The following is a 24,253-nucleotide window of genomic DNA, read 5'->3' as shown; positions in this document are numbered from 1 at the left end:
GTCGACATTGTAATAAAGGTGCAAAATATGTCGCAAATTGTTGAGAAAAAAAAAAAAAAACTAGACAAAACACACACACATGAAAGTTGTGAAGCTGTAGTGTTTATTGGGCTCCAGTCTTTTGAGGCGTAGGGGTTCAAGACTGCAAAATAAAAGTTCAGAGACGATGACAAAGCAAAAGCTTGGATAGAAGTCAAAATAACCTTCACTTGTGATTCTAAACACACGCACGCGCACACACTCACGTTGATAAGCAGCACCCAAAAGATTCCCCCACTTGAAGATGCACTATAACAATTATTATAATAATAATAAAATGAATAATATGAGTGAGGATGAGGTTAGGAAGGACACACATGAAAAAAAAAAAAGTCTACATTAAAGGCATGGTCATAATTTCCCATCATGCTCAGCGGGGTCTTGTTGAGCCCACCGTTGGCTAACATGACAGTGGGGTGAAAAAGAATACCTCAAAAAAACAACAACAATGACTGCACCTTATGCACTTTCTTCTCCCCCCCCAAAAAATCTCCCAAAATATAATTCCATGAGCACAGTTGAATGTTCTTCTACAACTCCACAACCTTTCACTTCCCAGTTAACGTCCTCACTTGCTCCATTTCCCGCAGTCCATCTCAACATACACAAAAAAACGCGTCAGCATCTTTGGTTTGACTGGTTAGCAGGCGGCTAACCTGCTAACTTTGAAAGCCATTCTGTACATATTGTTTATCTTCATAATTGTACACAATGTTGTCCGCGTGTTCAAGCGCTTTCCCGATGCTACTCTACGCCTTAGCATGATAAGACATCTAGCGTCCTGGGCTAAAAATGCAAAACAACAACAAGCTAACAGCAGTAAGCCACAGGAGCTCAAGTGATCGTATGACCACCATCAAGTCAACAAAACAGCTTGCACGCATGCACATGACCTGCACACACATATACCAAGAATCCCCCTCATAGTCCTGACACCTCTCAGGAAATCAACTATTCGTTTCTATTTTTCGAGGAGCATCTCCTCCATTATTTGTTGCAAAAGTCAACTATTTGCATCTTTCGGACTTTGTACTCTTTCTGTAACACGTGGCACCAAAGTTGGGTCGGAGCTAAGTTTAGCCTGGGTTGTTAGTGAAAGTTCCGGAGATTTGAACCTTGAAAAAAAATGGAGGTAATCTGTCACAATATTTTAGCTTTTACTCGTGTAAATAATATAGCAGAACGTGAAATATTTAACTTCATGTAAAGTCATTACTTAAACGGAAGCAAACCAATCTTTTCAAGTCGTTTGGAATTAAAATAATTAAGTTGGCTTTATAAATGAATGCAAAGAATGCTTTCAGTTGAAGCGAAAAAAAAAAAAGACTATATGTAAACACTTTTGAATGATGGAAGAATCTCACATTGGAACCTAGGGATAATTCTGCATCTTCAATGACTCTAATGTGCATATTTTTGGCATGCAGGGAAAAAAATTGCAGGACCAGGAGCAGATCCACGCAGGAATAGGGAGAATGTGCAAACTCCACACGGGAAGGCCAGAGCTCGGATTTAAACTCTCAATCTCTAACCTATGGGGCGGATGTGCTAACTTGTCACCAATTGGAATAATTGTTTTGTTTCACCCTATGAAATTAGATTACATGAACCCATTTAATTTTAATTTTAAATGAATCGTTTACAAAAGTTAAAGCTAAAATATCAGGCGTAATTTCAACCAATGTTTGATTTTGTGTGTGTACATGTTTGCTCTTATAAAATAAAGTCATCTGGATGTATGTAGTTAGTGTTTTTGGATCCTGGTTTGTGGTTTTAACTCCAAAACTAGGCAGTTGTAAACCCTTTCAGGGCGAGTGTCAATGGCTTGCGGCCGCTGGTCCCCACAGCCGGTGAATTGCGGGGGTTTACTGTATACAGCATGTCGGAGTAGCGAATCCAGCCTCAGAGTTCAGAGGTCAGAGGGGGGTTGCTGGTTGTTGAGGTCCGGCTCACTGAACTGTCGTCTCATTCGTGGCGGCGGCGTAGTGAAGCCCCAACCGGTCAAGGGCGGACCCAGGAGGATTTGGGCGGGAGGGGGTGGGGCGGGATGGAAATTTGGAAATGGTGCATTGTGGGGGTTGTAGTAGGGATGATGAAGATGCTGATGATGGTGGTGAGGAGGAGGGGCAGGATGTTGGTTGTAGTGGAAGCCCGCATCACCTCCCCCCCGGTGTCCACCCGGCCCAGGTGACGGCCCCCTCCTCTGCCTTGGTCTTCCTTGGTGAGCCCCGCCCCTTTGCTGCTGCTCGTCGTTGTTACCGTTGCTGTGGGCGGAGCCGTCGAATGAGTTTCGGCGGTAGCGCGGCTGCCGCTGGTTGCTGTGGCTCCTCTGTTGCCAGGCGCGTTGCGGGCTAGGGCTGCGAATGCGCGGGGGCGGGGACTGGAAAGGGGGAACCAAGATCCCGTCTTCCCCACCTCCCTCGGCTCCTCCCCTTCCCTCCCCCGGAAGCCCCCCCTCTCCTAAACCCAGCGCCTGCAGGGCGGCACTGGCCGGTCCCCACGAGTAGCGGTGCGCAGGGTTGCTCTTGAAGGGGAACTTAAGCTTGCAGTCCTGGGGAGGGATGAAGCGTCCCGTCCCGGGGAGATGCACAATCTGACCTGAGGAGGGTGATCAGTGTGATCAGTGACAACCAGTGAAGAGAGACTAGCAAGAAAAGCCCGCCTCTCTTTATTTTCAAAAACCTCCATAGAATAACGAATGTTAGCAAAGCAATGAAGACCAATCTGACTTTTTTTGGGTAATGTAAGCAGCACATGAAAGAGTTCTTCTCACCAGGTTCGCCTTGGTTGAGGCCCCGCAGCTTCTTACTGATGTTCTGCTGTTGCAGGTTGACGATCCTCTGTTGTTCCTGCTTCAGCCAGCGGAGGCGCCCTCTCCTGAACGCCGGGTCCTCCTCCATGAGACGCTGAACACGGTCCTCCCTCGGCGGAGGCCCCTCCGCTTCTTCGCTGTTAACCTGCTCGCTCTGCCAGAGGCGGAAGATCAGCGTCGAGTGGATTGGGTCGGCGCCACCCAATAGAGGGACCGTCGCCCGTGTGTTACCTGCTCAGACGCGGCGCCCTCCACCTTGACGGGTATGACGCTCTCCATCTTGATCATTCGGTCGCGCAGCGCTTTGATCTCCTCGTCCTTCATGTTGTTTTGCAGCTTCACTTCCTGTACATGCCATCGTGTAGTGTGACATGAGCAAAAAATATCGAATATGACAAGTCGCTTTGCCCCCAAATCGCCGGTGTGGCAAAGGTGAAGATGTCGCAACGGCGTTACACCCAAAGCCAGATCTCACATCCAATATGGCCGACACGGCTAAGCTTCTCATCTCACCTCCAAGATGTCCGTTAGCTTGTTGATGTGAGCCTTCAGGTCGTAGGCTTTTCCTCCTTCGCCGGCCTCTCCTCCTGCTCCTCCCTCCTCCGACGGGGGGCTCCTCTCTTCCCCGATGCCCACCGTGTCGCACACGTCCTGCGCCACCGCCTTCCAGCTGTCCTTTTCGTTGGCGTCCTTCTTGGCGTACATGCGGCACAGCTCCTTCATCTTAACGATGGCCAGCGCCTCGATCTCCTGCCGCGAGTGTCGGAAGTCTCCCAGCGCGACCTGAGGAGAAGCGACCAGGCTAAAATGACATACAAAGCTTCTACCTCAGTTGAGATGCACCACTCGGAAATACTTCTATGACACCAATTACTGCTTTCCTATTACCGGGTGCTTTGGAGCCATCTTCTGGTGTTTCAGAAAGAGCAGCATAACGACAAATTGCTGATCATCTAGATTTAGCTGTGACTGGCAATTCTTTTTTTTTTTTGTGTGTGTTTGTGCGAGCGAGTGAGGAAGACCTCGTAGCAGATCTCTTTGACAGCTTGCAAGCGAAGATCTTCCATGGTGACGCGCTTGGGGTCTTTGCTGATCCGCCTCCTCTGAGGAATCTGATAGACTCTTTGAGGCTCTCTCCTCTTTCCGCTGCTGGGAAGACCGCAACGCTTCACGATGGACTGCACCTGACGCATGAGATGAGTTGTTACACACATTACTTAGTAACCTGGCATCACTGCAGGCGACACACACGGCTGGTACCTTGTTGGCAGGTAGTTTTTCTCTGAGGGAGGAGATAAGCCTCCAGCTTTCCTCGCACGAGCGTTTGTCGGAATCATCTCCGCTGTCGCTGTCTGCGTACTTTGTACAAGCACACACAAGAAGGGTCTGAAGTCAAGTGTGTGGTGAAGGTGATGCTGACAATGATGAAGAAACGGCACGCACCAGCCGCTGTTGCTCCAGCAGCAAGTCGGCCTCCTCCTTTTCCTTGCGGTACTGCGTCTCCATGTCCTGAAGCCTGCAACGGGTCAATCATCCCCTCGTCAGCTGTCAATCAAAGCCACGACTGCGGCATGAGGTCAAAAGGTCAGTGGCAAGCGCACCTCTTTTCCATGTCCAGTTTGATGTCAATGCCTTGTTTCTCCAAGAGCTCCCGCTGAGCGTAAGTCCAGTCCTCCGGCTCCCCCTGCTGCTCGGCCGTGACACTGCGCTCCCGCTCTAGCCGGGCCTGCTCCGGGTGATTGAAGCGAAACACGTGGTTCTTGCCCATCACGATGCGGTTCCCTGGGCGAGTAAAGACGTCAGCGGGTCGCGTCGCTCTGTGCCGTTCATCCGCGTGGCCAGCTCACCTTGCTTGAGGACGACCGCCTCCGTGATCTGCTTCCCGTTGACGTAAGTCTCCGCCCCCACCAGCGGCTCCAGAGTGACCACCACTACAAACATGCAGTGTCAGATGTCAGGCGCTTCCAATTTCCAAACGTGGGAACTTTCCATTGGAATGAATCAAAAATTGACACAAAACAAGATTGATGAAGATGAAATGAGATTTTTGGGGGGAAAACAGGGATCGCCCGCCATTTGCCAGGCCTGACCTGACCGAATACCACTTTGGCCGAAGCGCATAAACGGCGAATCTGTGAATTCGTCAACCAATAAGGTTCTGAAAATAATCAATGAACAAGCAAATGTGCAAACATGATGCTACACTGTACTCTCAAAATTCTTTAGCATAATTTCTATGACCACAATTTCACAGACTGGAAACTTGACACGACTTTGCAACCACTACACACAACTACATGCCACAAAGTCAACTAAGTGCGATACCTGACACACTTCCTGGCAGCTTTTCGACACAAAACACACACACAAGGAGAGAGAAAGTCACACAAACGTGTACATGCACACAAATGCACACTGTTGTGCTCAGGCTCACCTTCTCGTTGTTCGTTGGTCTCACTCACGAACACACAGTGGATCTCCTTGATGAAGTGACCAGACAGCTTGATGTCCACATCCTGCTGTCCTACCCTAACACACACACACACACACGGAACACACTTTCAAATGTCTCCTCAACTTTGAGGTGCATACAAGGAGAAAAAGGTCCAACCTGGTGAACCCTTCCTTAATGTAGTAAAGGAGGCACTCGGACATGAGAGGGTCCTCGTTCAGGTTGACAAGGTGTGGAGTCTAATCACAGACACAAAGGCAGAGTGAGCCTTTCAAAATAAAAACTCAGATTATATTCCTAAATCTTGACCCAATTTTGAAATGAATTTCCATGGGCGCAGAAAGAAAGTTACTCACCCCTTTAGGAGAGAAGACACCCAGAGTCCCCCCATCTTCTTTAATGGACACGCCCATCTCGGCCAAGAGCGCCTCCCTGCCACACGTACGCGGTTAGCACGCGAAGAAAAAGCTGGAAATGTTCCGACCAGCTCGGCTCACCTCTCCAAACGGATGGATTCCGTTTTCCTTAACTTCTCCTCCCAAGTCTCGTTGAGCTCAGCCATGATCTTCTCTGTCTCCTGCCACACAATCACATACAAGTGTAAGAGTGTGTGTGTGTGTGTGTGTGTGTGTACGTGTGTATGCATCTCCTGTGACATAATTATCATCATGATCGTCATCATCATACCAGCAGTCTCTCAGCTGCCTCCTCTTTACTGATGGTTTCCGTGGCAACCTCGTCTTCCCCATCCGGAAGATGATTGACATCCGCCGACTCACTAAGTTCAAACACACCTGGAGAGGCGGAGTCTTTGGGATCGACCGTGCCAATGGCCGTGATAGTCAGCGCTGAGGATACACCCCCTGAGGAGGAGTCATGGTTGTTGGCTGGAGAGAGCGAGAGGAGAGATGAATGAGGTGGGGGGGTTAGGTTCACATTTCTTTTGGAATGTCAAGGCTGACGGGCATGCGAACATCTGTAAATACCGGTCTGCAAACATAGCATGCGCGCACACACGCACACACGCACACGTGTACTTGAAGAACATGGTTCAAACTCACGGCCTGGGGCCAGATCCGGTTTGTTACGTAATTTTTTGTGGCCCATGAAAACAACGTGTCTTTCCGTTCCTTGCAAAATGACAGAAATTCTCGACTAAAATTGCTATTGTTCTTCATTTTTGTAGATAACAACCATTTCATTTTCCTAGTAAAATATTGAATAAGTGGTTCGATGACTTCGGATTAGATATTTTTGTTTTTTAAATACACAGTGGTATGCTCTGAAAAGTGTCTTATTTATCTGTGCTTATCTTTGATAATGTGTACAGTATGGGTGAATTCATTGACAAACTTAAATCCCAGAATGAATTAAATTATGAGTTTCCAAAGTCCGGCCTGGGGGGGCTATTTGAGACCCATTGCACAGTCTCATTTGATCCCCAATATATTCCAATAATGATTTAAAAAGTGGTGGTGTAATAAAGTTAAAATAAAAAAAATATCCTTAACAACATCACATTTGTTAGAGATGATTAGAAGACAAAACATTTATTTTTTAAATTATTATTATTATCATTATTGTCATAAATTAGATGTGCCATTTTTTTTAATTGTCCCAAAATAATGTTACAATATACACTACATTTTATTTAGTATTTTAAAACGTGGAATGTTACAAAAGACTGGTTATTATTATTTTAAAAAATTGAAATAAGGCCTCAAAATGGAATGTATTTTCAATGTTATTAGTGTATACATTATTAATGTTAATTATAACTAAACCTAATAACATTTTGCTTTGCACATTCAACTCTTTAGCATTTGTTGACGTCCAACATTGGATTGTCTTCTTTCTTCCAATTTGTCCCTGTCTGGGGCGCTGCATGGAAAAAGTTTGGAGATCCCAAAATGAAACTCATATGTCAAGCTACCTCTGTAGAAGATATACACAATAATAATGAAATTATTTACTCATCATAGCGACCGTCTGAGGGAAATTTGTGGACCGCTGTGAAATGGAGTTTGGTTTCGCCGATGTTGAACAATATGACACACGCACGCGCGCACAGAACATGATTTGGAGCAGCGGCGTAGCCGAGCCGTGTGGAATGCGGTGAGCAGGGATGATGGAATGCGGCAAGCGCCGACAGTGGAATGCAGCATACCCTGGTTGTGGATGAGCTCGTGCAGGCCCTGAGCGAAGAGGAGGCTCCGCAGTCGTTCCACTTCCCCTTTCAGCTCTCGAATCAGTTTGGCGTTGGGGTCTTCGTTGATGATGGCGTTACAGCGAATCTGCTTGGCTCGGTCGGCATACCTGCAAACGCGGTCAGGTCAGATTATGTCCACGGTAGGAAGCGCGAAGATGGCCTCACCTCAAAGTGCTGAGGGTTTCTTCGTAGTTAATGTCGGCAGGACTGAGAGCGGCGATCATAGCCGTGCGAGAGTTTCCGCCTGAAATCGTGCAAGGAAGGAAAATTTGGAAGATTTTCGATTAGCAATAAAATAAAAGGGACTGATGAGTATCATTTTTTTTTTCTTAAGATAATTCATGATTCGATTTTACGCTCAGTTAAAAAAGCCAAATACCGTTCAGTTGTTTTGAATTTTCAAGTTCAATACATTTGCATTTAATCTTAATTTGTTTTTTGAACTTTAAATGCAATACATTTCCATTTAATCATTTGTGTAGTCGTTTTTTATTTTCCTTTCTTAAAAATAAATGACAGAAATAATTGATTCACAGACGGTCACTTTCTCACCCAGGTTCTCTTTGAGGAGCCAGGTCAGCACCGAGTCTCTGTAGGGTATAAAGTCGCTTTTCCTTTTCTTGCTGCTCTGCTGCACCATCAAAACCAATTAGGGCAAGATAAAGAAGACTATGAAAACAAAGCGGAGGAACTACAAAACAAAATTGGAGTGGAGGGAGGTTCGTACCATGTCGGCCAGAGCAGAGATGACTTTTCCCAGTGTGGTGAGAGACTTGTTGATGTTTGCTCCTTCCTGCATATAAAATGTCACAGTAACTCTCCAAATGTTAAATAAAAAAAATAAAAAAAGTGTTTTCCTACCTTGAGTCGGGTGCCTTTGGCTCCTGAGGAGTCAGCGCGTTCACTTCCCGCCAGGTCAACTAAACTGATCTTGCTGACCTGAGAAGACGCAGACGCGCATGTGTCAAGTGTGCGTGTGTGCGTCCAGTCGCACGCGGCGCTCACCTTTTCCGTGTCCAGCTGGGTCAGGAGATCTCGGCGCCGCTGGCTGAAGACGATGGTGAAGACGGCGTGCGAGCGCGACGACGTCTCATTCATGTTGGTGGCCGCCACCGTTCTGTCGGTCCCATCGGATACAATCAATGAAAATGTCTCAAAATGCAAGCCAACATGTCGACCTTTAAGTGACACTTCAAGGTTATGGAAAAAATATTTAATGTGTATAGCGGAACGTCTCCAGCGGTGCAAAAAACGGACCTGGCTTTGTTACCGGCAACCATCAGATCGTGAATGTCAGGGAATCCGGTCACGGCCAGTTTGGACAGATCCTCCACGTAGGGTCCCAGGATGGGGTGCTCCCTCACCCGCAGGGTCTCCTGGGACTTTGGGTTCAACAGATCTCGAACACGCTCGCAGTAGATCTCCATGTAGGACACCTGCGGCGGGATCGTTGTCAGCTGGGTGCTTGGTTCCGAGCGTGTGGCGAGATGGGGGTTACCTCCACTGAATAGGTCAGGTCAGGATCCGTGTTGCCCCCTGTCCTCTGGAACAAGTCTTCGCACAGCTGAATGTTGGTGCAATTAAATCTTAAGTAATCACCGATATCAAGCAACCGATACCACAAATCGTTTTGAGACATAACATTTCAATTAAACTTTGTTCAGTTCTGACAAAATCCAGAACAGTAAATCTGCAGAAAGTATTTAAGACCAAAAAAAAAAAAATCAAGTATGTGTTGACCTACCTGTGGAATGATGCCTTCCTGCCCCGTCTCCTGCTTTCCCATCATGGTGTAGCTCTTCCCCGCCCCGGTTTGTCCGTACGCAAAAATGCACACGTTGTAACCTGAGCCAGACAAAAAAGGTGAGCACCTCCTTTTTGCCGCCATGTCGTCGTTATGGGTCACCTTCGAAGGCGTGCAGCAGCATCTCCTCGCCGATGTCTTGGTACACTTGTCGCTGGCTCGCAAAGGTCGGCTCATCGGGCTGAGTGCGCACACACACACTCGGTCAAAGTTGTGTAATCGTGTGTGTGTGCGTGTTGGTGACACTACCGTGGTATGCGACCAATAAGAGTGGTCAAAAGTGAAGTTCTTGGCCGCATCTTTGGGCTGCTTGGGGTTAACGATGCCTGAGAAGGACAACACAAAGTTGAGTGTGCATCCATCTGTGTGTGTGTGTGTGTCTTACAAGTAGTGTTGCCCTGCATCTGGATGACACACTTGGCGTTGCGGCCCGTTTCCCTGGCGTTGAACGGGCGGACGCGCACCGCCACCTTGACCGACGCACCCGCCATTTCAGCCTACCTTTCAAAGAACCAAAGACAAAGGTTAAAGGTTGTCCTCGAAATGGATTTCTTTGAGCGCAGCTTTTTCCTCATCCCTCCCCCCCCACCCCCCACCCTCCCTCTCGCCACCTCGCTTGATTGCTATCTCGGAGTCTGGTCGACGTGGCGCTTCCCACGCCCTAGCCTCGGGCCCCCGGAGTTACCTGGTGACATTCTTGCGCGTGCATTTGCGTGTGTATTGATCAGTGACAATACAAGTGGTGGAGATCAGCCCTGTCACAACAACATGGAGCTAAAAATACACTTTTGCACACACATGCGACCACAAATTGTTGAGATGCCGAGCGAGCCCCACTTTAGCCACGCACGCTAACTTTAGCAACAACTTGAGTGTAGCGGCCACCCGGCGGGATGAATCCGCTTTGGTGTAGCGGGGAACGTATTTGCTGTGCTTTTGTCCTGTGGCGGCGTCCAGCAGTCACCATGGCAACACACCCCGAGTAAACAAGATATAGGTCAATATTGATTGACTCATAGAACATCTCGGGTCCATCTAAAGCAGGGATCACCAACGTGGTAGCCCCCACATGAATAGTGTTCTAAAAATAGCACACGAGTGATGGGGCATTGTGAATTTCTAGGAATGTTTTAACAAGGACTGACTGTCATGAACTAACTAACTTTAGAATTATTCCATCGAGTACGCTGGTCAACAACAAATTTTAAATCATTGGTGGCTTTAGGTGTCGCCTAACTTATTTTCAATGCTGATTTCAAAAATGTCTTTTCTTTCTGTCACCCGCGATATTTTCATTCTGAAATTTGACCGATAAAAGCTTGCGCAATGCAATTGTAATTTATACTTATAGTCTGATGGTTTTGAAAAAAAAAAATCCACCTGTTGCTGACTCTTAATCCATTAATATTTTGGAATATATTACCATGTTACCTATTTTGTTATTATTAGGGATTCTCAATACACCTCTTGTACTTTTGATATATAAAATGTGTCCTTTAACACAATGACATAAGACTGTGAACAAAAATCTTTCTGAAGCATATGATGATGAACCCATACGTCATATTGCTGCAGTGTGGTGCCAACTACCGCTAAGGAAGACTTACTCAAGGTTTTTTATTGTCTTAGGTATCGGTCTGTAGTATCGGCAGCTTCCACGAGTATGGATGGATACCTTAGATTAGAATAACGCTCGACACGCTACGCTCTCTCGTAGTGCTTATATTATTTTGATGAAAAACCTATGTGCTAGAGAAAAAAACAATGGCATATTCCGAATTAGCGCAATTTGTGTTGGCCAAGTAGTTGTGGATGATTTAGCTGAGTCAACCGATTTTATCCACAGCTGTAATTATAGCAATAATAATATGATTAAATGTAATTTGAGCAAATTTGTTATTTCATAAGTGTTGATCTAATTGATAGCAATTTGTACTAATCAGTAGAGAAAAAGTTGCTCTCAGCTTCAAAAATGTTCAAAAGATCCATCGCAAGTTAGTGGCACATCATGTATGTTTTTGGAATGTGGGAGGAAGTATCCACACAATATACACGCAAGCTCCACACAGGAAGGCCGGAGCCCAAATTCCAACATCCGAGCCGCCATGCTAATTGAAGCAAAACGACACGCAACGTGTTCAAATATTGAAAATAATCCAGGCTTATAGCATCGAAGTCGAACGCTCATTGGGGTCATAGGTCAGCAGGAGATCAACCTGGCTGACTGAGGCGGACTGGTCGGTCGCAGGGTGCATGTAAACAAACAAGCGTTGACACTCGCCAATGGATAATTTCATGACTTCAATGAATACAAATGGAAATGTAAGAGGCAATGTCACAGGGAAACTTCACACAGAAAGGTCGCAGTCGAGATTCGAATCTCAAACCTCAGAAATGCGAGGCAGACATGCAAACTAATTTGTTAATAACACGCTTACGTAACAAAGACCGTCTGTGACGTCATCCAACTCAATTCTACCTGACGGGTGTATGTGTGTGTGTGTGTGTGTGTGTCGTAGTGGGGGAGAAGTGTCGCGATCGCCTCACGCGACCACCATGTCCGGAAGCCACGGCGCGCTGCTTCCGCTCTCGGCCTGACGGTATCGGGACACACCGTCATTAAGTTGGCGAGGAGCGCCCACGTCACGCTCGCACACACCGGGCAATAGAAAAAGTTTGAAGGACTTACGGCGTGACGGAGCAGACGTCACGGTGACCGCTGGAAAAGTTGCGGGCCGGTCGAGCGGAAGATTCGGAGGACTCGGTCGTATCGAGACCCGGCCGGCGGCGGCGTCTGTGGTCGCCGGCGACCTTTGGCGCTCCGCCGCTGTTCCGCGCGGTGTCGCCGCGGTAGACAGCGGCCAAGGTGGACTTTTGAGATGGGAAAATGGAGTTGGAACAACAGGAAGGAGACGGGGGTGGGGGGGGGTGGGGGAGAGAGAGCCTGGCCGGTGGCGTGGCCGCGCGGCGGGTGCGTGCCTGAGCCGTGGCCTGAGCTGGCGAGCGCGTTCACGACGCAGCGCCTCGAGACCCGCGTGGGCCCGCCCAATATCCAGGAGGAGTCGAGTTACTGCCAGAACCGGAATGGCTAGCTCTTATTCTGAAAGGCTACATCACATTTGGATAGAATTGTACGGGGGTGCCATCCTGCGAGTGGCAATCATTTCTGCCAACTCCGCACTTTTCCTGCTAAATTGATTCAACTTTTGAGTCTACCCCAGTAAATTCACTCCCAAACACCCCACCAAAGAGCCACTAGCAGCTTTTAACTTGTTTAATATTTGTTAAGAAACATTTACAAACTTTGGGAAAAAAGTATTAGGTGCGTTAGTCGTTCCTCACTCATCCATCATGACCAACATTAATATACTGTAGCATAGTGGACCTAAATGTTCACCAAGAAACGAGACAGGCTTAAAAACGATTAAAGACAGAGTGAACTTTAACACTGCTCTTAAATCTTGGAAAATCGATTTTAAAAAGCTGTTTTTTTATTGTGAGCTCTTATTTTAAAATGCTATGTCATAATTCTACTTCCTGGATCAATCCCGGCACAGCATCGCTGAATTGGTTTGAAAATTATTCACTACAAATATATCTCGTTCATCTTTCCATGCGTATAGCGATAGGCAGAACAATTAAATGTTCTTCCACGAGATGGCAGCAGATACAATTGACCTTTGTCCATCCATCCATCCATTTTCTGAACCGCTTAGTCCCCACGGGGGTCGCGGGAGTGCTGGAGCCTATCCCAGCCGTCATCGGGCAGCAGGCGGGGGACACCCTAAACCGGATGCCAGCCGATCGCAGGGCACACGGAGACAAACAACCATTCGCACTCGCACTCACACCTAGGGACAATTTGGAGTCTTCAATCGGCCTACCAAGCATGTTTTTGGGATGTGGGAGGAAACCGGAGTGCCCGGAGAAAACCCACGCGGGCCCGGGGAGAACATGCAAACTCCACACAGGGAGGGCCGGAGGTGGAATCGAACCCGCACCCTCCTGACTGTGAGGCGGACGTGCTACCCAGTGCGCCACCGAGCCGCCTCAATTGACCTTTGTATCCGTTCTTATTCAAACGCAAGAGACCTCCACCCAGTAAGTGCATTTGTCAGTTAATTAGGAGCGCATCATTTTTTTCCCCCAGTGCTTTTGTTAATATTTTGCTCATGTAAAATACAGTATATGGCATGTTTTAGTAAAAGTGAGGAAACATGTTACAATTGAGAGAAATAATGGCCGTTCATCTTTCAAGCTTCTTGTTACACTGGTATGACATGTATAACACTTAATAGACACCGTGAGTCATATTAATGGAGAGTTCTGACGTGGAATGTTTCATTTTTAAAAGTTTTTATGCTCAATAAGGACAAAAACTACCAGTACTTCCAGCCGAGTGTTGTGTTTTTTTTAATTAGTAAGACAGAGCCAATAAAGAAGCGGCTTTGGAGCCTGGAAATATTGTTCAGAAGGCATTTTGAAAGGCTCTCAGTAAAGGGAGGGTTGTCAATCAAAAACAGAATCAAGTGCAATTCCATGAGCAGAGTGAAACGTTATTTGATGATGACAGATAAGGAAAAGACGGCACAGCAGTCTATAGAATGGATACAAGCCATGTTTTAATCTGAGGATTTTCAGTCCTATTTAAAAACCCACAAAACAATATCCGAGGATGAACGATGTCTTGGAAGCAAAAAAAAAACATTGTTTGTATCCTTTTGGGGGGGGAAAAAGGGGACCAAAAGCATATTTGATCAGTGAATCGTGAAAACGTGTCTTGGTATTGTTGAATATGCGAATCCTTTTCATTGCATCATCAGCGAGGGACAGAAAAAAAAGTTGAGAAAGTTGTCTGAGATGATCCATTTCTTTGTCAGGGCAAGGGCTCAAATATAGAACTAAAATTGCAGCGGGGCTAAAAATCTGGCACCCAAAGTGTTCATCCCAACCCTCCCCTCCGACGAGGGGGCGCCGGTGGGTCGTCTTTTGACCGAATCTCTCATTCGGCCAATCACCAATGCCGATGCTGGTGGAGGTTTCGACTGAGGACGGAGCGAACATCGGCGGTGAACCTAAAATAGGCACAAAATTGTTGGTAGCCCAAGAAGACGATTTTCTTCTTTTTTTTTTGAAAATAGGAAATGTAATCAGTTTTAAAGGACACACAAATGCTTACCTTAACGCATCCAGCATAGGCAGCAAGTTAAGAAGTGCGGTGTCACTGGGGTCACTGAACCAGGACTTGATAGGTATTGCATTATCTAGGGAGCACAGGGAATGGCTTACTTTTACGCTTACATTTGACATCGAGAGACGGCGATGTTTTCATTACCTGGATGGCTTCGATAAGCACCGGGGGAATTGTCAAGGATGACAATACTGGACAGATCGTCGTGTACGACCGACAGATCTTTGATATAAAAACCTAAATCCAATGTACAATGCTGCCAGAAGAGACACAAACAAAAGATATTCAAATACATACCAAGACAAAGCAAAACAAAACATTCAATTGATTTTTAAAATTGCGTGCTCCCAGAGCTAAAATTGTCATTTTTGGAGAGTACAGTCATAATATTGGGAGTAAAACGTTGCAATCGTCAATCTTTAGAGTACTGTTATGATTTTGACAAACTGCTTTATATGCTTTTTATGCACTACCTGTCTGTAATATCTGCGTCTGAGAATGTTCCTATTGTTGTCCAACTTGTCGGCCACTGCTGAGCCGTAGATCTCCATGCTGGCTGTGAACACCACCAGCTCGTACCACTGGCTCACCTGCGCGCACCACGTGACATGTTATAATACATCCACTGTCACGCACACGCGCACACCACGAGCGACAACACGTACCACCTCTAAAAAGAAGTCCACATGTGGCCTTTTATGTACGAAGAATCGCACCGGGTGCTTGTCAATGACGACCTGAGTGGAAAAACAAATCAGTCAGTCAGTCACGCAGAGGCAAAAATCGTGCTGATCTCAAAACGACGTGCTTACTTTGAGGATGAAGTCAGGCGGTGTTCCTGGCCTCACCGTGGGCCTCAAGACCCCGTCGTGGTGAGAGTGGATAAGGGTCTCGTCTAGGTCCAGCACCAGAATCTTCCTCTTGACCCCATCTGGAGCAGAAGACAACGAGCGGCTGGCGTTACACTCACGCAGACGTGCTAGCCGGCTTGTTAGCCGAGCGTATACTCACTTAGTCTGTTTCGGGAGATCGGCGACAGAGGCAAAGTGTCGTATCGCACAGTCTGATACTGGATGATCTGCAAAGCGAGCACGAAATATTGAGAGACATCTGAAAAATATGGAACTGAAGGAGTAAATGCTTTTCTCAACATGTGAATCCACAGGTTGCTATTTTAATCAACATGCATTACTCATGCATTCCCGCAATTTGTGAGATGACGTCGTCATTCCGATGATACTTTTTGTGACATTTTTGTTTGGTTGTGTGGTGTGAGATGTAAAATATGTGCCTTGGCTCAATAACTCTTGGTACACACTGGATTAACTCATAATCCTATGAGAAAGAAGTCTTTATTCACAGACTAACACTCAAGATAGCGCTGTCCTATGATAAGACAACCTACTGAGCCTGCTGATGAGGCCACTAACGTCTTGGAAAACAACACCAAGAGTCCAGTTACGCATTGACAGGCACCGTCTCTTCCGTTCAGGTGTGTCTCACGAGCGCGCACGCCTTACCGTTCGCAGGTGCTTCCTAAGGATGTACATGAAGAAGCCCCATATTCTGGACGTGACGCCGAGAAAAGTGCGGATGCCGAGTAAACACTGGCGGGTCTTCAGCATGTTGACGGGCCACGACAAGTCAGCAGTCGGCGGAAGAACTGCGGCTGACGGTCGGCATTAGCCGCCAATCGAGCAATTTCCTGGCAGAGGCGTGAATACTTCGATTTGCACGCTTGTGGCACGATTAGCCTTAAATGGAGCCGAATGGCATAGCAGGCGAACACGATCGCACTGAGGTCTGCTAATGTTTTGGACCTCGTTGAGCTAAGTGGCGTTAGCTCTCGCTAGCTCGTTCGACAGGGTGACCACCTTGAACCCGGCTCCAAAATAAGTCGATCGACCGCCGGGCGCTTTGTATTCCACCTCTAGCTCGGTTCGGCTTGGCTGTGCGCGGTGTCCGAAGTCGTTGTAAAAAAAATAACTTCCACAGAGTCCAACTTGTGGGGCTAAAATCAGTTTGTAGTCCACTGGAAATCCGGAATGAAACTGCGAGCCGCCATTGGCGACGTGACGTCACTTCCTGAAGGGAATCTCGGGGTCGCGCGCAGCACGTCCACGTGGAAGGAAAATAAACAGACGTGGACGGCGATGCGTTCACTTCATTCATTCGTTTCAGTAATTTACTACTTAACTCTTGCGCACGTTTTACGCAGCAAGTTTATTTTACATTGGGAAAATCTCACTGCACCAAACAAATGCCACAAAAAATATAATGTACTGAATTAAGACATCATTTGACTCACCAATTTGAAATCTGGGCCTGTTTAGTTTCTAGACTGCGGCCTTGGTGCTCCCGTGAATTTATTGAATGGAGGACCACATTTCTCCCTGACCTCAAACCTTGTTGTAATAGAGCCGAGATCTCAATAAGTATCTCCACTAAAATATTGTCATCATTTTGCTTCAATTTACTCACTAATTGATTGTGAGGTCTGACACAATGCACAAATGGCAACAAGTTAATTAGACATCCTGTCATTTAATCTTCTCTGCCACTTCACTGGCATGAATGAACAAAAATGTAAAATTTGATAATGTGTCACTGACCTACTTCATTTGTCCCCAGAGTGGGCCAAAAACTAGGTGCACACTTCATAAACCATCAGTAATTTTTAAAGATATGTTGAGTAATGACAAATAATTTGATCTGCAAAAATAACATTACTGGAGGAAGGTTGCAAAAAAAAGCAGGTCAGAAGGAAGAAAGGAGGTCAGTGAGTAAAGGATGCGAGGACAAAATGTACCAAAATACATTTTTATACCTACTTTTGCCCCACCATGTACATATATTAAACAGAATCCGTCCTACATCAAATTCAAGGGTAAGGAATGGTTGTAGAAAACCACAAGACAGTTTATTTTACATTTTTATTATCCCATTGTTCTATTTAATAATAAACATGTTATTTAAAGTCATGAAAGGAAAGTCCGTGCTAATAAAACAAATAAGACGATCACACGTCAAGATCGTCATCGGGATCCTCCTGGTCGTAGTCGTCGTTTGCGTCGGGCTCGTACACAATTCTCCCTGAACCGGTGTGGAGAAGTGCTGCTTTTCTACCAGAAAAAAACAACAGCAGAGTCGAGGTTGTGAAAACTGTAATAATACGGCAAAAAAAAAAAAAAAGTGTCGCTTACTTCTCTTTACTGAAGACAAAGGGCAGCGCTAGGTTCTCTTTAGCCTCTCGCTGGCTGTCGGACAAGCGTAGGTTGAAAGTCAAATTTGCTGTTGGGTCTGCCTGCAAGATGGGATTTTTTATTCGTACTAATTCATTTCAAGGCATTTTCTCATGCTACACACGAGACAAATTACTCCATTAGGGGAAAAAAAAAGTTTGATTAGAACAGTAAAATTATGTTTGAGCAATAAAACTTTATTGTTTCAGCCTTGTTTTCAATGAATTACTCTAATAGTGGGGGGAAGTGGCAATACTTTTTTTTTTCCATTTAGAAATAGAATACACTTTATTGTCATTGTACAACTGAAAATATTCTTACCAGTGGGGGCTGCTGCCATGCGCCACTGGGAGCAATTTACAGAAACCAATTGGGAACATGTCAAGTGCCCAAGTGGATTTGAAAAATTTGAATAAGTTGAACAGTACCCTCTGTTCTTGTGGCTCGGCCAAACTGAATTTGCTCTGTCCAACCACCGTCAGGTCATCTTTGATGGAGAACACCTCCTCCTACGCATCAACAAATACTTCATGTGCTATTCATTTTTTTTCTTCATCTCCTATTTATTACTTACATCTTGCAAAACCTTTCCTGACTTCAAGCGCTTGGTTATCTTTGCATGGTCTCCTCTCTGTCCCGTCGCAACGTTGATGAGTGACGTAGCCGAGTGGCACAGGCTGCCCACCATACCTCGCGGGTGCATATCGGAATGGAGGAGACCGATGATGTTTCCCACAGATCCACCTTATGCACAAAGGGGGCGGAGTTACTGTACGCATCTCGCAAACACAATTGTCATTAGTCATGGGGTAATCGATCACCATTGCTAAGTTGTTGCAAAGTCCTGCAGACCGCAGACGGGCTAACATGTCTCAGGATCCACGAGAGTGAGTCAATGATTAAAACTGCCGGCTTCACTCGTGAGGACTGCTCGACGAGCTGCGTGACTCTCTCCACGCAGAACTGGTCCACCGTAAAGGCGGCGTGCTCGGTCCAGCCCAAGGGGTCGTCGTAAGCGTTGTGAAAGTGGAGCCTGAAATCACAGTTGCAAAAATCGACCTCATGCTGCTGGCTGCCAGCACTTTGCCCCTGGAAGACATTCCAACGTAACCCGGAGGGTTGTTGAACCAAATACCTTTCAATCGGTGATCCTTTCAAGCCATTCTTCAGCTCATCCTCGCTGACTTCAAAGCTGAGGACATGGACTGCTTCCGTCCTGAAATTCACAGCATGAATTCATGTCTCAACACTTCATAAGATGCCTACAGCATCATGTTGACAACCTGTTCAATGCAGCCTTGATGAAACTCCATAGAAGTCGTCGGCCAGAAGAACTACAGGAATCTTTGATTAAGTACAGATTTTGTTAGCCTGTTTTAATGTCACTGTAAAGCGTGTTGAGTTCCAAGTACCTTGTATGATAAGAAAGCCTCCAGGGTCAATTCCTTGTAGCAAGTCGTGCAACATGGTGCTACAAATGCTAAAGCTAGTTATCATACGACAGTCTTACTATTCTTGACACAAAATGAGGCAAAGTGGCAGCAAAATTTAGGCAACATTTTCTATTTTAGGCCCCCGACATATCAGCACACAAATCTTTAAACATCGCAGTGTCTAGCCCAATATTTTTTCATAGCGTAACCTGGCGAAATGGCATCGGTGGTGGTGGTGGTGGGGGCGGGTGTTCCAGTGGCCCACGGGAAACGTAGTTTACTTACGAGGAATTCGAGGCTGTTCGTCACCCACTTAAACTTCATTACCCATCATCCTCTGGGGCGAACCATTCCGCCGATAGACTCTACGAGCTTCTACCGCGCGTAGACCTTTGGGGGATTCTCCCTGTCGTGTTACCCGACGACGAAAGCAAAAAATATTTACACATATATTTCTACATATCGGAGGAGTTCCCGGCGCGATTTACCTGCCACCGGGTTGAATTTAGCAATGTTTTACAGCCGAGCTGTACGTTGGCGGCACGAATTTTAAATGCAGTGGAATGGTACGAGAGACGGAAAAAGTGTTTTTTTTCTCGCAACTGGACGAAGCAACACACGGTGAAGAGTGTTCAACTTGTGTAGTTGTTGAAGGATCGTTTTCCTTGCTTCGGTGTTCCAGCAGTTTCCCCGACAGTTTGGGTGCAGTCACGCCGGGAGAAGGCACAGAGCGACGGCTGCCTTGCTCCGGCTAGCGCGCCTGCTGCTGGTTCCGTTTCTCGGACCTTAAGGCCTGCTCGTCGACGGCGACAATGCTTGACATAATGTCCGAGCACCAAGGTATGTTTTGTGACATTGATGAGGGCTTCATAAAGTAAGGGGCTTTGCTTTGCTTTGAGAGGGTTTTAGGATAGCACGTTCGTCGAGGGGAAACGGAGCGTTTGAAAGCTCAGCGGCTAACGACCCTGTTCGCTTGCGTATGTCCAAATTCGCAATTTTCGCGACAACTAGCGCCAAGAATGTTGATTAAAGAATGCAGTTGAATGCCTTCTTGTTTGAGATTTGTATAGTTATGGATGGTGCTGCTTGCTTTTTTGTGTCTTAACGTGGCGGTCGGTTTGTCTTAATAACCGCGCCGAGCTAGCCTATATTGCACAACACGTATATCGGATTAAAGTTGTGCGGGTGTCCGCGGAGTTAACACTTTTCCTCCTACAAACAAATCAAATTTACGTCGATTAATGTCTCTAAAATCGAGTTCGCAAGCGAGATCGAGACCCATTCCACTTGCCATTTACGATCTCCGGCGAGATTAGCGCGTAAGCCACAAACGGCTAAAAGGCAACTTTCACATCTTTGATGTTTTGCCACCGGCGGTTTTAATCGTGACAAACTCGTCGCGATCGAATATCTACGGAATCGGAACGCAATATCTGTGCCCCTGCAGTGGCCAACGCTTAGCTCCAAGACAATTAAAACATTCTGCAAGTTACCCGGTCAACCAACCAGCGTCATTTTATGCATTAAACGCTCACTACAGGCGGTGAATTGCGGCAAAATCAACGCATACGCTCGCCGCTATCGATTCAGGTTTATTGCTAAGCATAATGTTAACGACTCGTCCGTTTTTGTGTGTTTGGGTCCTTTCACATGTATTACGAAGAATCCCCTGTTAAGCGATTGAGCCGTTTAGCGGCTAATGCTAATTTTAGTTAGCATGGCTCCCGTCCTAAACGTGAATGCATTTCGACAAATGAATGAAACTTGTGCAAATGGGCTCCAGCGTTCATCATTCATAATAGTAAACAGTATCAATAGGAGATTCAATCAATTCAAGGATTCAATCCCAAACTTGATGTTGCGTCTTGACAAGTGGCTGCCATCTTTGTGGAATTGTCTAAAAACATGGAGTGAGCACTTCAGAGGCCTCGAAGTCCTCAAATAGATCAGCAAAAACAATTGATGACTGAACTAAAAGCCCGGCCCACTTCCCATGTTACTCTCACCAATAATGTTCCTTTTATGTGGTTGAAGTGGTGTTTGTAGGCAAAGCCACACTGTATGGAAACCTCATTGACCGTATTGATGAATATTTTGAACTAAAACTTGTCAGGCAATTGCAGAGTGGGTTCCCTGAGTAACATGAAATGAAAAGGGGCGATAATTAATCAAGGTCCAGATATTCTATATGCGATATCACACAAAAGGCTACCCAGAGACTATCATGTTGCGACTTTATTTTTAAAATCTTGTCATGTTACGACTTCATCTCTTTCTCTGTCTGCAGATTCGCTTTTGACGTGCAAAACTGAACCTTTGGTAAGCCCCCCTCCCAGCTGGACTCTTGACTATTGTTGAATAAACAACTGCTTTGGACTAAGTATTTATTTTGTGTAGCCCCCAGAAAGGAAAAGAAGAACTGTGGAGGACTTCAACAAGTTCTGCAGTTTTGTCCTGGCCTACGCTGGTTACATCCCCAGTCCCAAAGAGGTCAGCTTCAATATTCACATAAGATTCATGCACAACAGCAGCTTAGTTCTCTGTGATGCCTTTTTAATGACAATAACAGCAGCGCGATGAAAGAGTCCAGTCCATGCGACATCACACATTTCAAATACAGCTGCAGTTGACTTTTCTTTTTTTTTTTTAAAAAATCAGCAACAAAAAGCTTTTTTTTCCTGTCTCGTAGGAAAGCTCATGGTCCCCGACGTCGTCCAGCTCCGCCCACAGTTCGTCAGCAGACGGCGGCGGCGTGAGCAGCACGTGGGCGGACGGCGGCCCGGACATCCACACCATCCACACGTTTGTCCACAAAGCTCGTGCCAATAAGGGCAAAAGCATGCACCCCGATAGCGCTTTGCTGGACAAGATGCGTCTGAAGGACTCGCTGTACGAGAGCCAGGCGGCCAGCGCCAAGGCCGAGCGCAAAAAGGACAAAAAGCTCAAGAGGCTGTCGCTGGCGGCGGCTGATAGCGGCAGCAGCGAGGGTGAGAAGCGGGCGCGCATCAAGCGCAGCAAGAACTCCAAGCAGCCCAAAGCCAAGAAGCTCAAGAGTTCGCCGCTGCCGCCGCACAGCGACTCGGAGGAGTGGCGGCCCCTCCGCGGGGGGCCCTCGCCGCAGGCCGCCCAAGACAAAACGCCGCCCCATGAGGGCGTCGGGGACGGCGAAATGAGCTCCAGCGAGGGCGAGACCTGGATCGCCGACGAAGACATCATGGTGGAGTCAGGTGGGGCGCCATCTTGTCGGAAGCAACCGCTCTCAGTGGGCGTGGCGGCGTCTCTCACTTTTTGCACCCGCTTTAGCGTGCATGTGCTTAATGGACACGCGTGTGTGCGTTTCAGGCGACGATTCGTGGGATCTGATCACGTGCTACTGCGGCAAGCCGTTCGCCGGGCGGCCGATGATCGAGTGCAACCAGTGCGCCATCTGGGTGCACTTGTCCTGCGTCAAGATCAAGAAGTCCAACGTCCCAGACATCTTCTACTGCCACAAGTGCATGCACTCCAGGCGCTCGGGGCACAAAAAAGACACTTAAAAGAAACAAAACAGCAGCAAAAGCAAATTCTCGCTTTGCGTGCCCCTCCCCCTCGCTAAAGCCAAAAGAGCCCAACATTAAACCATAGTCGGATGATTTATTTAGACAATCAAGGTTTTGTATCCCTGGCAGCCTTTTGTGTCAGAGGAACTGTAAGAATGGGTTTTGTTTTTCTCTAGCGCCTTCCTTAGTGTCATCAAAATAGAAATTTTCCCTGAAGAACTTGTTTTGTAATTATTTGGGGAGGTAGTTGTCAGTGGTAAGGACACTGATTCTTAATGTCAACAACAAAATCTGCCTATTGATCAGAAAAATATTTTTGGTTTAGCCCCCTTTTTGGAACAAACACACACACTTTATTGTCTTGCATAATTTAATTTTTTTCAGTGTTAAAATAAAATGTGGCAAAATGTTTTGGTTTTTTTGGTCATCAGCACGCAAGATATTTGAAGCATTGCACTTTTTGGAATGGGGTCGAGGGAAATACGTTCACGACGGAGCTCTTAGCAATGCCGATTGTATTTTTTTTTTTCCTCCCCTCCCCTATTTGAGAAGAACTCGCGGGCACCTCATTTCAAAAATGATTGTATGGGTTTGATTTTGTAAGCCGTGTGTGCGCCTCATGAAAGATAACATAAGTTTTTCTTTGTTTGTTTTCTTTCCTTCCCATTGGAGAATGTGTTGGATGTTTTTTGGGTTTTTTTTTTTTTTTTTGCTTCTCGCGTTGGGGGGGGGGGGAGCCCTGTACATATCCTCTTGGACAACTGTACATATGTGAAAGCCAATGCAAAAATCTATATTTTCTGCAGTCCATTATTGTTTTCTTTAATTGTAGTTTAAGAATAATAAAAGTCTTTGAGAACATAATACTGAAACGTAGTGTACAGTTTTCTTTTTGGGGGTGGTGGGGAGATACTTTTAAAATGCATGGTCAGTAGCCAACAAACAATAATGATAATTGTAGTTCATTTTGATTGTCCTTTTTAATCACTTCACTGGTTCTTTTATCTATAATTATTTTAGGTGCATTACCTGACATGTTTCAGCTTGTACTTCTGCCTTCATCAGTGTGTCCAACAAATATGCAAGGAATTTGAACAGTTTTCCCGATTTGTTCATTTGTGATATGGGTCTAAGTGCTAGGCTTCCAAATGGTATATTCTCGAGAGCTAAAATATGTCTGGGGGCAATTTCAAAATTTTACGCGATTTTTTCGGACTGCCTCAAACTTAATACATGTACAGTACATTGTCAATAGAAGTGCCACTCCGTTCCGTTTCACTCAATTCCAGGTTTCTCAGTATGGTTTGCAAATAAGTCACGCCTTTCTCCTCAAATGTATCACTTTGCTGATTGTCACTCTGTGTGTGCGTGTGTGTGTGTGGGTGTGCGCGTGCGTGTGGATGTCGGGTGGGCTAGTCAGCTTACACCGAGTGTTTACAAGCAATCCCGAAACCAAACTGCACGTTCACGGAGGAGCTGAATGAAAAGTTCGATAAGAATAATATGAGACTTTTTCTTATATTTATATTATA

General features: G+C 46.2%; 4 protein-coding genes across 6 annotated transcripts; 1 reads left to right on the top strand and 3 right to left on the bottom strand.

The window, feature by feature from the left end:
* Positions 1-82: 82 nt before the first annotated feature.
* LOC133163631 (kinesin-like protein KIF1C) lies at positions 83-12,249 on the bottom strand. 3 transcript variants are annotated; one of them, XM_061293718.1, is made up of 27 exons: positions 12,006-12,249; positions 9,702-9,817; positions 9,566-9,642; positions 9,419-9,497; positions 9,257-9,357; positions 9,011-9,076; positions 8,770-8,948; positions 8,518-8,629; positions 8,374-8,451; positions 8,240-8,305; positions 8,065-8,143; positions 7,678-7,756; positions 7,471-7,619; positions 5,991-6,190; positions 5,801-5,880; positions 5,660-5,735; positions 5,463-5,542; positions 5,286-5,380; positions 4,699-4,782; positions 4,453-4,633; positions 4,295-4,367; positions 4,112-4,210; positions 3,874-4,035; positions 3,365-3,634; positions 3,083-3,196; positions 2,813-3,005; positions 83-2,637 (listed from the first exon to the last, which is right to left on the bottom strand). In XM_061293718.1, exons 2-27 carry the CDS (start codon positions 9,805-9,807, stop codon positions 1,949-1,951), a joined length of 3,567 nt encoding a protein of 1,188 aa, XP_061149702.1. In that variant the 5' UTR covers positions 9,808-9,817; positions 12,006-12,249; the 3' UTR covers positions 83-1,948. The 3 variants fall into 3 exon arrangements, with proteins under 3 accessions (XP_061149702.1, XP_061149693.1, XP_061149711.1); XM_061293709.1 differs by having other exon boundaries at positions 9,702-9,813; XM_061293727.1 differs by having other exon boundaries at positions 8,065-8,140; positions 9,702-9,813.
* Positions 12,250-13,916: 1,667 nt separating this feature from the next.
* LOC133165046 (CTD nuclear envelope phosphatase 1A) lies at positions 13,917-16,602 on the bottom strand. The gene is made up of 8 exons (XM_061294406.1): positions 16,028-16,602; positions 15,519-15,585; positions 15,320-15,438; positions 15,173-15,244; positions 14,981-15,097; positions 14,652-14,763; positions 14,496-14,580; positions 13,917-14,391 (listed from the first exon to the last, which is right to left on the bottom strand). Exons 1-8 carry the CDS (start codon positions 16,130-16,132, stop codon positions 14,331-14,333), a joined length of 738 nt encoding a protein of 245 aa, XP_061150390.1. The 5' UTR covers positions 16,133-16,602; the 3' UTR covers positions 13,917-14,330.
* Positions 16,603-17,426: 824 nt separating this feature from the next.
* Positions 17,427-19,455, bottom strand: elp5 (elongator acetyltransferase complex subunit 5). The gene is made up of 8 exons (XM_061294354.1): positions 19,162-19,455; positions 19,033-19,093; positions 18,885-18,965; positions 18,571-18,782; positions 18,324-18,493; positions 18,178-18,258; positions 17,711-17,811; positions 17,427-17,629 (listed from the first exon to the last, which is right to left on the bottom strand). Exons 1-8 carry the CDS (start codon positions 19,244-19,246, stop codon positions 17,527-17,529), a joined length of 894 nt encoding a protein of 297 aa, XP_061150338.1. The 5' UTR covers positions 19,247-19,455; the 3' UTR covers positions 17,427-17,526.
* Positions 19,456-19,519: 64 nt separating this feature from the next.
* Positions 19,520-23,585, top strand: phf23b (PHD finger protein 23b). Its single transcript, XM_061294355.1, has 5 exons — positions 19,520-20,022; positions 21,470-21,501; positions 21,580-21,672; positions 21,872-22,409; positions 22,525-23,585. The coding sequence occupies exons 1-5, from the start codon at positions 19,995-19,997 to the stop codon at positions 22,716-22,718; spliced, it is 885 nt and encodes a 294-aa protein (XP_061150339.1). The 5' UTR covers positions 19,520-19,994; the 3' UTR covers positions 22,719-23,585.
* The last annotated feature ends 668 nt before the right edge of the window (positions 23,586-24,253 follow it).

This window comes from Syngnathus typhle, linkage group LG1 (assembly GCF_033458585.1).
Source record: "Syngnathus typhle isolate RoL2023-S1 ecotype Sweden linkage group LG1, RoL_Styp_1.0, whole genome shotgun sequence".
Lineage (NCBI taxonomy): Eukaryota > Metazoa > Chordata > Actinopteri > Syngnathiformes > Syngnathidae > Syngnathus > Syngnathus typhle.
Note: the sequence above shows the minus strand (reverse complement) of the source record. Positions and strands in the feature narration are given on the sequence as shown.

Excerpts from the sequence above, each read along its gene's own strand:
- phf23b (XM_061294355.1), top strand. The coding sequence starts at position 19,995 with ATGCTTGACATAATGTCCGAGCACCAAG. Across the intron at positions 20,023-21,469 it reads CATAATGTCCGAGCACCAAG|ATTCGCTTTTGACGTGCAAA; the intron begins GTATGTTTTGTG and ends CTCTGTCTGCAG. Across the intron at positions 21,673-21,871 it reads ACATCCCCAGTCCCAAAGAG|GAAAGCTCATGGTCCCCGAC; the intron begins GTCAGCTTCAAT and ends CCTGTCTCGTAG.
- elp5 (XM_061294354.1), bottom strand. The coding sequence starts at position 19,246 with ATGATAACTAGCTTTAGCATTTGTAGCACCATGTTGCACGACTTGCTA. Across the intron at positions 18,783-18,884 it reads AAAGGATCACCGATTGAAAG|GCTCCACTTTCACAACGCTT; the intron begins GTATTTGGTTCA and ends CTGTGATTTCAG. Across the intron at positions 17,812-18,177 it reads CCGAGCCACAAGAACAGAGG|GCAGACCCAACAGCAAATTT; the intron begins GTACTGTTCAAC and ends CCCATCTTGCAG.
- LOC133163631 (XM_061293718.1), bottom strand. The coding sequence starts at position 9,807 with ATGGCGGGTGCGTCGGTCAAGGTGGCGGTGCGCGTCCGCCCGTTCAAC. Across the intron at positions 5,543-5,659 it reads GTGTCTTCTCTCCTAAAGGG|ACTCCACACCTTGTCAACCT; the intron begins GTGAGTAACTTT and ends GTCTGTGATTAG. Across the intron at positions 4,783-5,285 it reads GACCAACGAACAACGAGAAG|TGGTGGTCACTCTGGAGCCG; the intron begins GTGAGCCTGAGC and ends GCATGTTTGTAG.
- LOC133165046 (XM_061294406.1), bottom strand. The coding sequence starts at position 16,132 with ATGCTGAAGACCCGCCAGTGTTTACTCGGCATCCGCACTTTTCTCGGC. Across the intron at positions 15,439-15,518 it reads GATCTCCCGAAACAGACTAA|ATGGGGTCAAGAGGAAGATT; the intron begins GTGAGTATACGC and ends CTTCTGCTCCAG. Across the intron at positions 15,245-15,319 it reads CGCCTGACTTCATCCTCAAA|GTCGTCATTGACAAGCACCC; the intron begins GTAAGCACGTCG and ends TTTTCCACTCAG.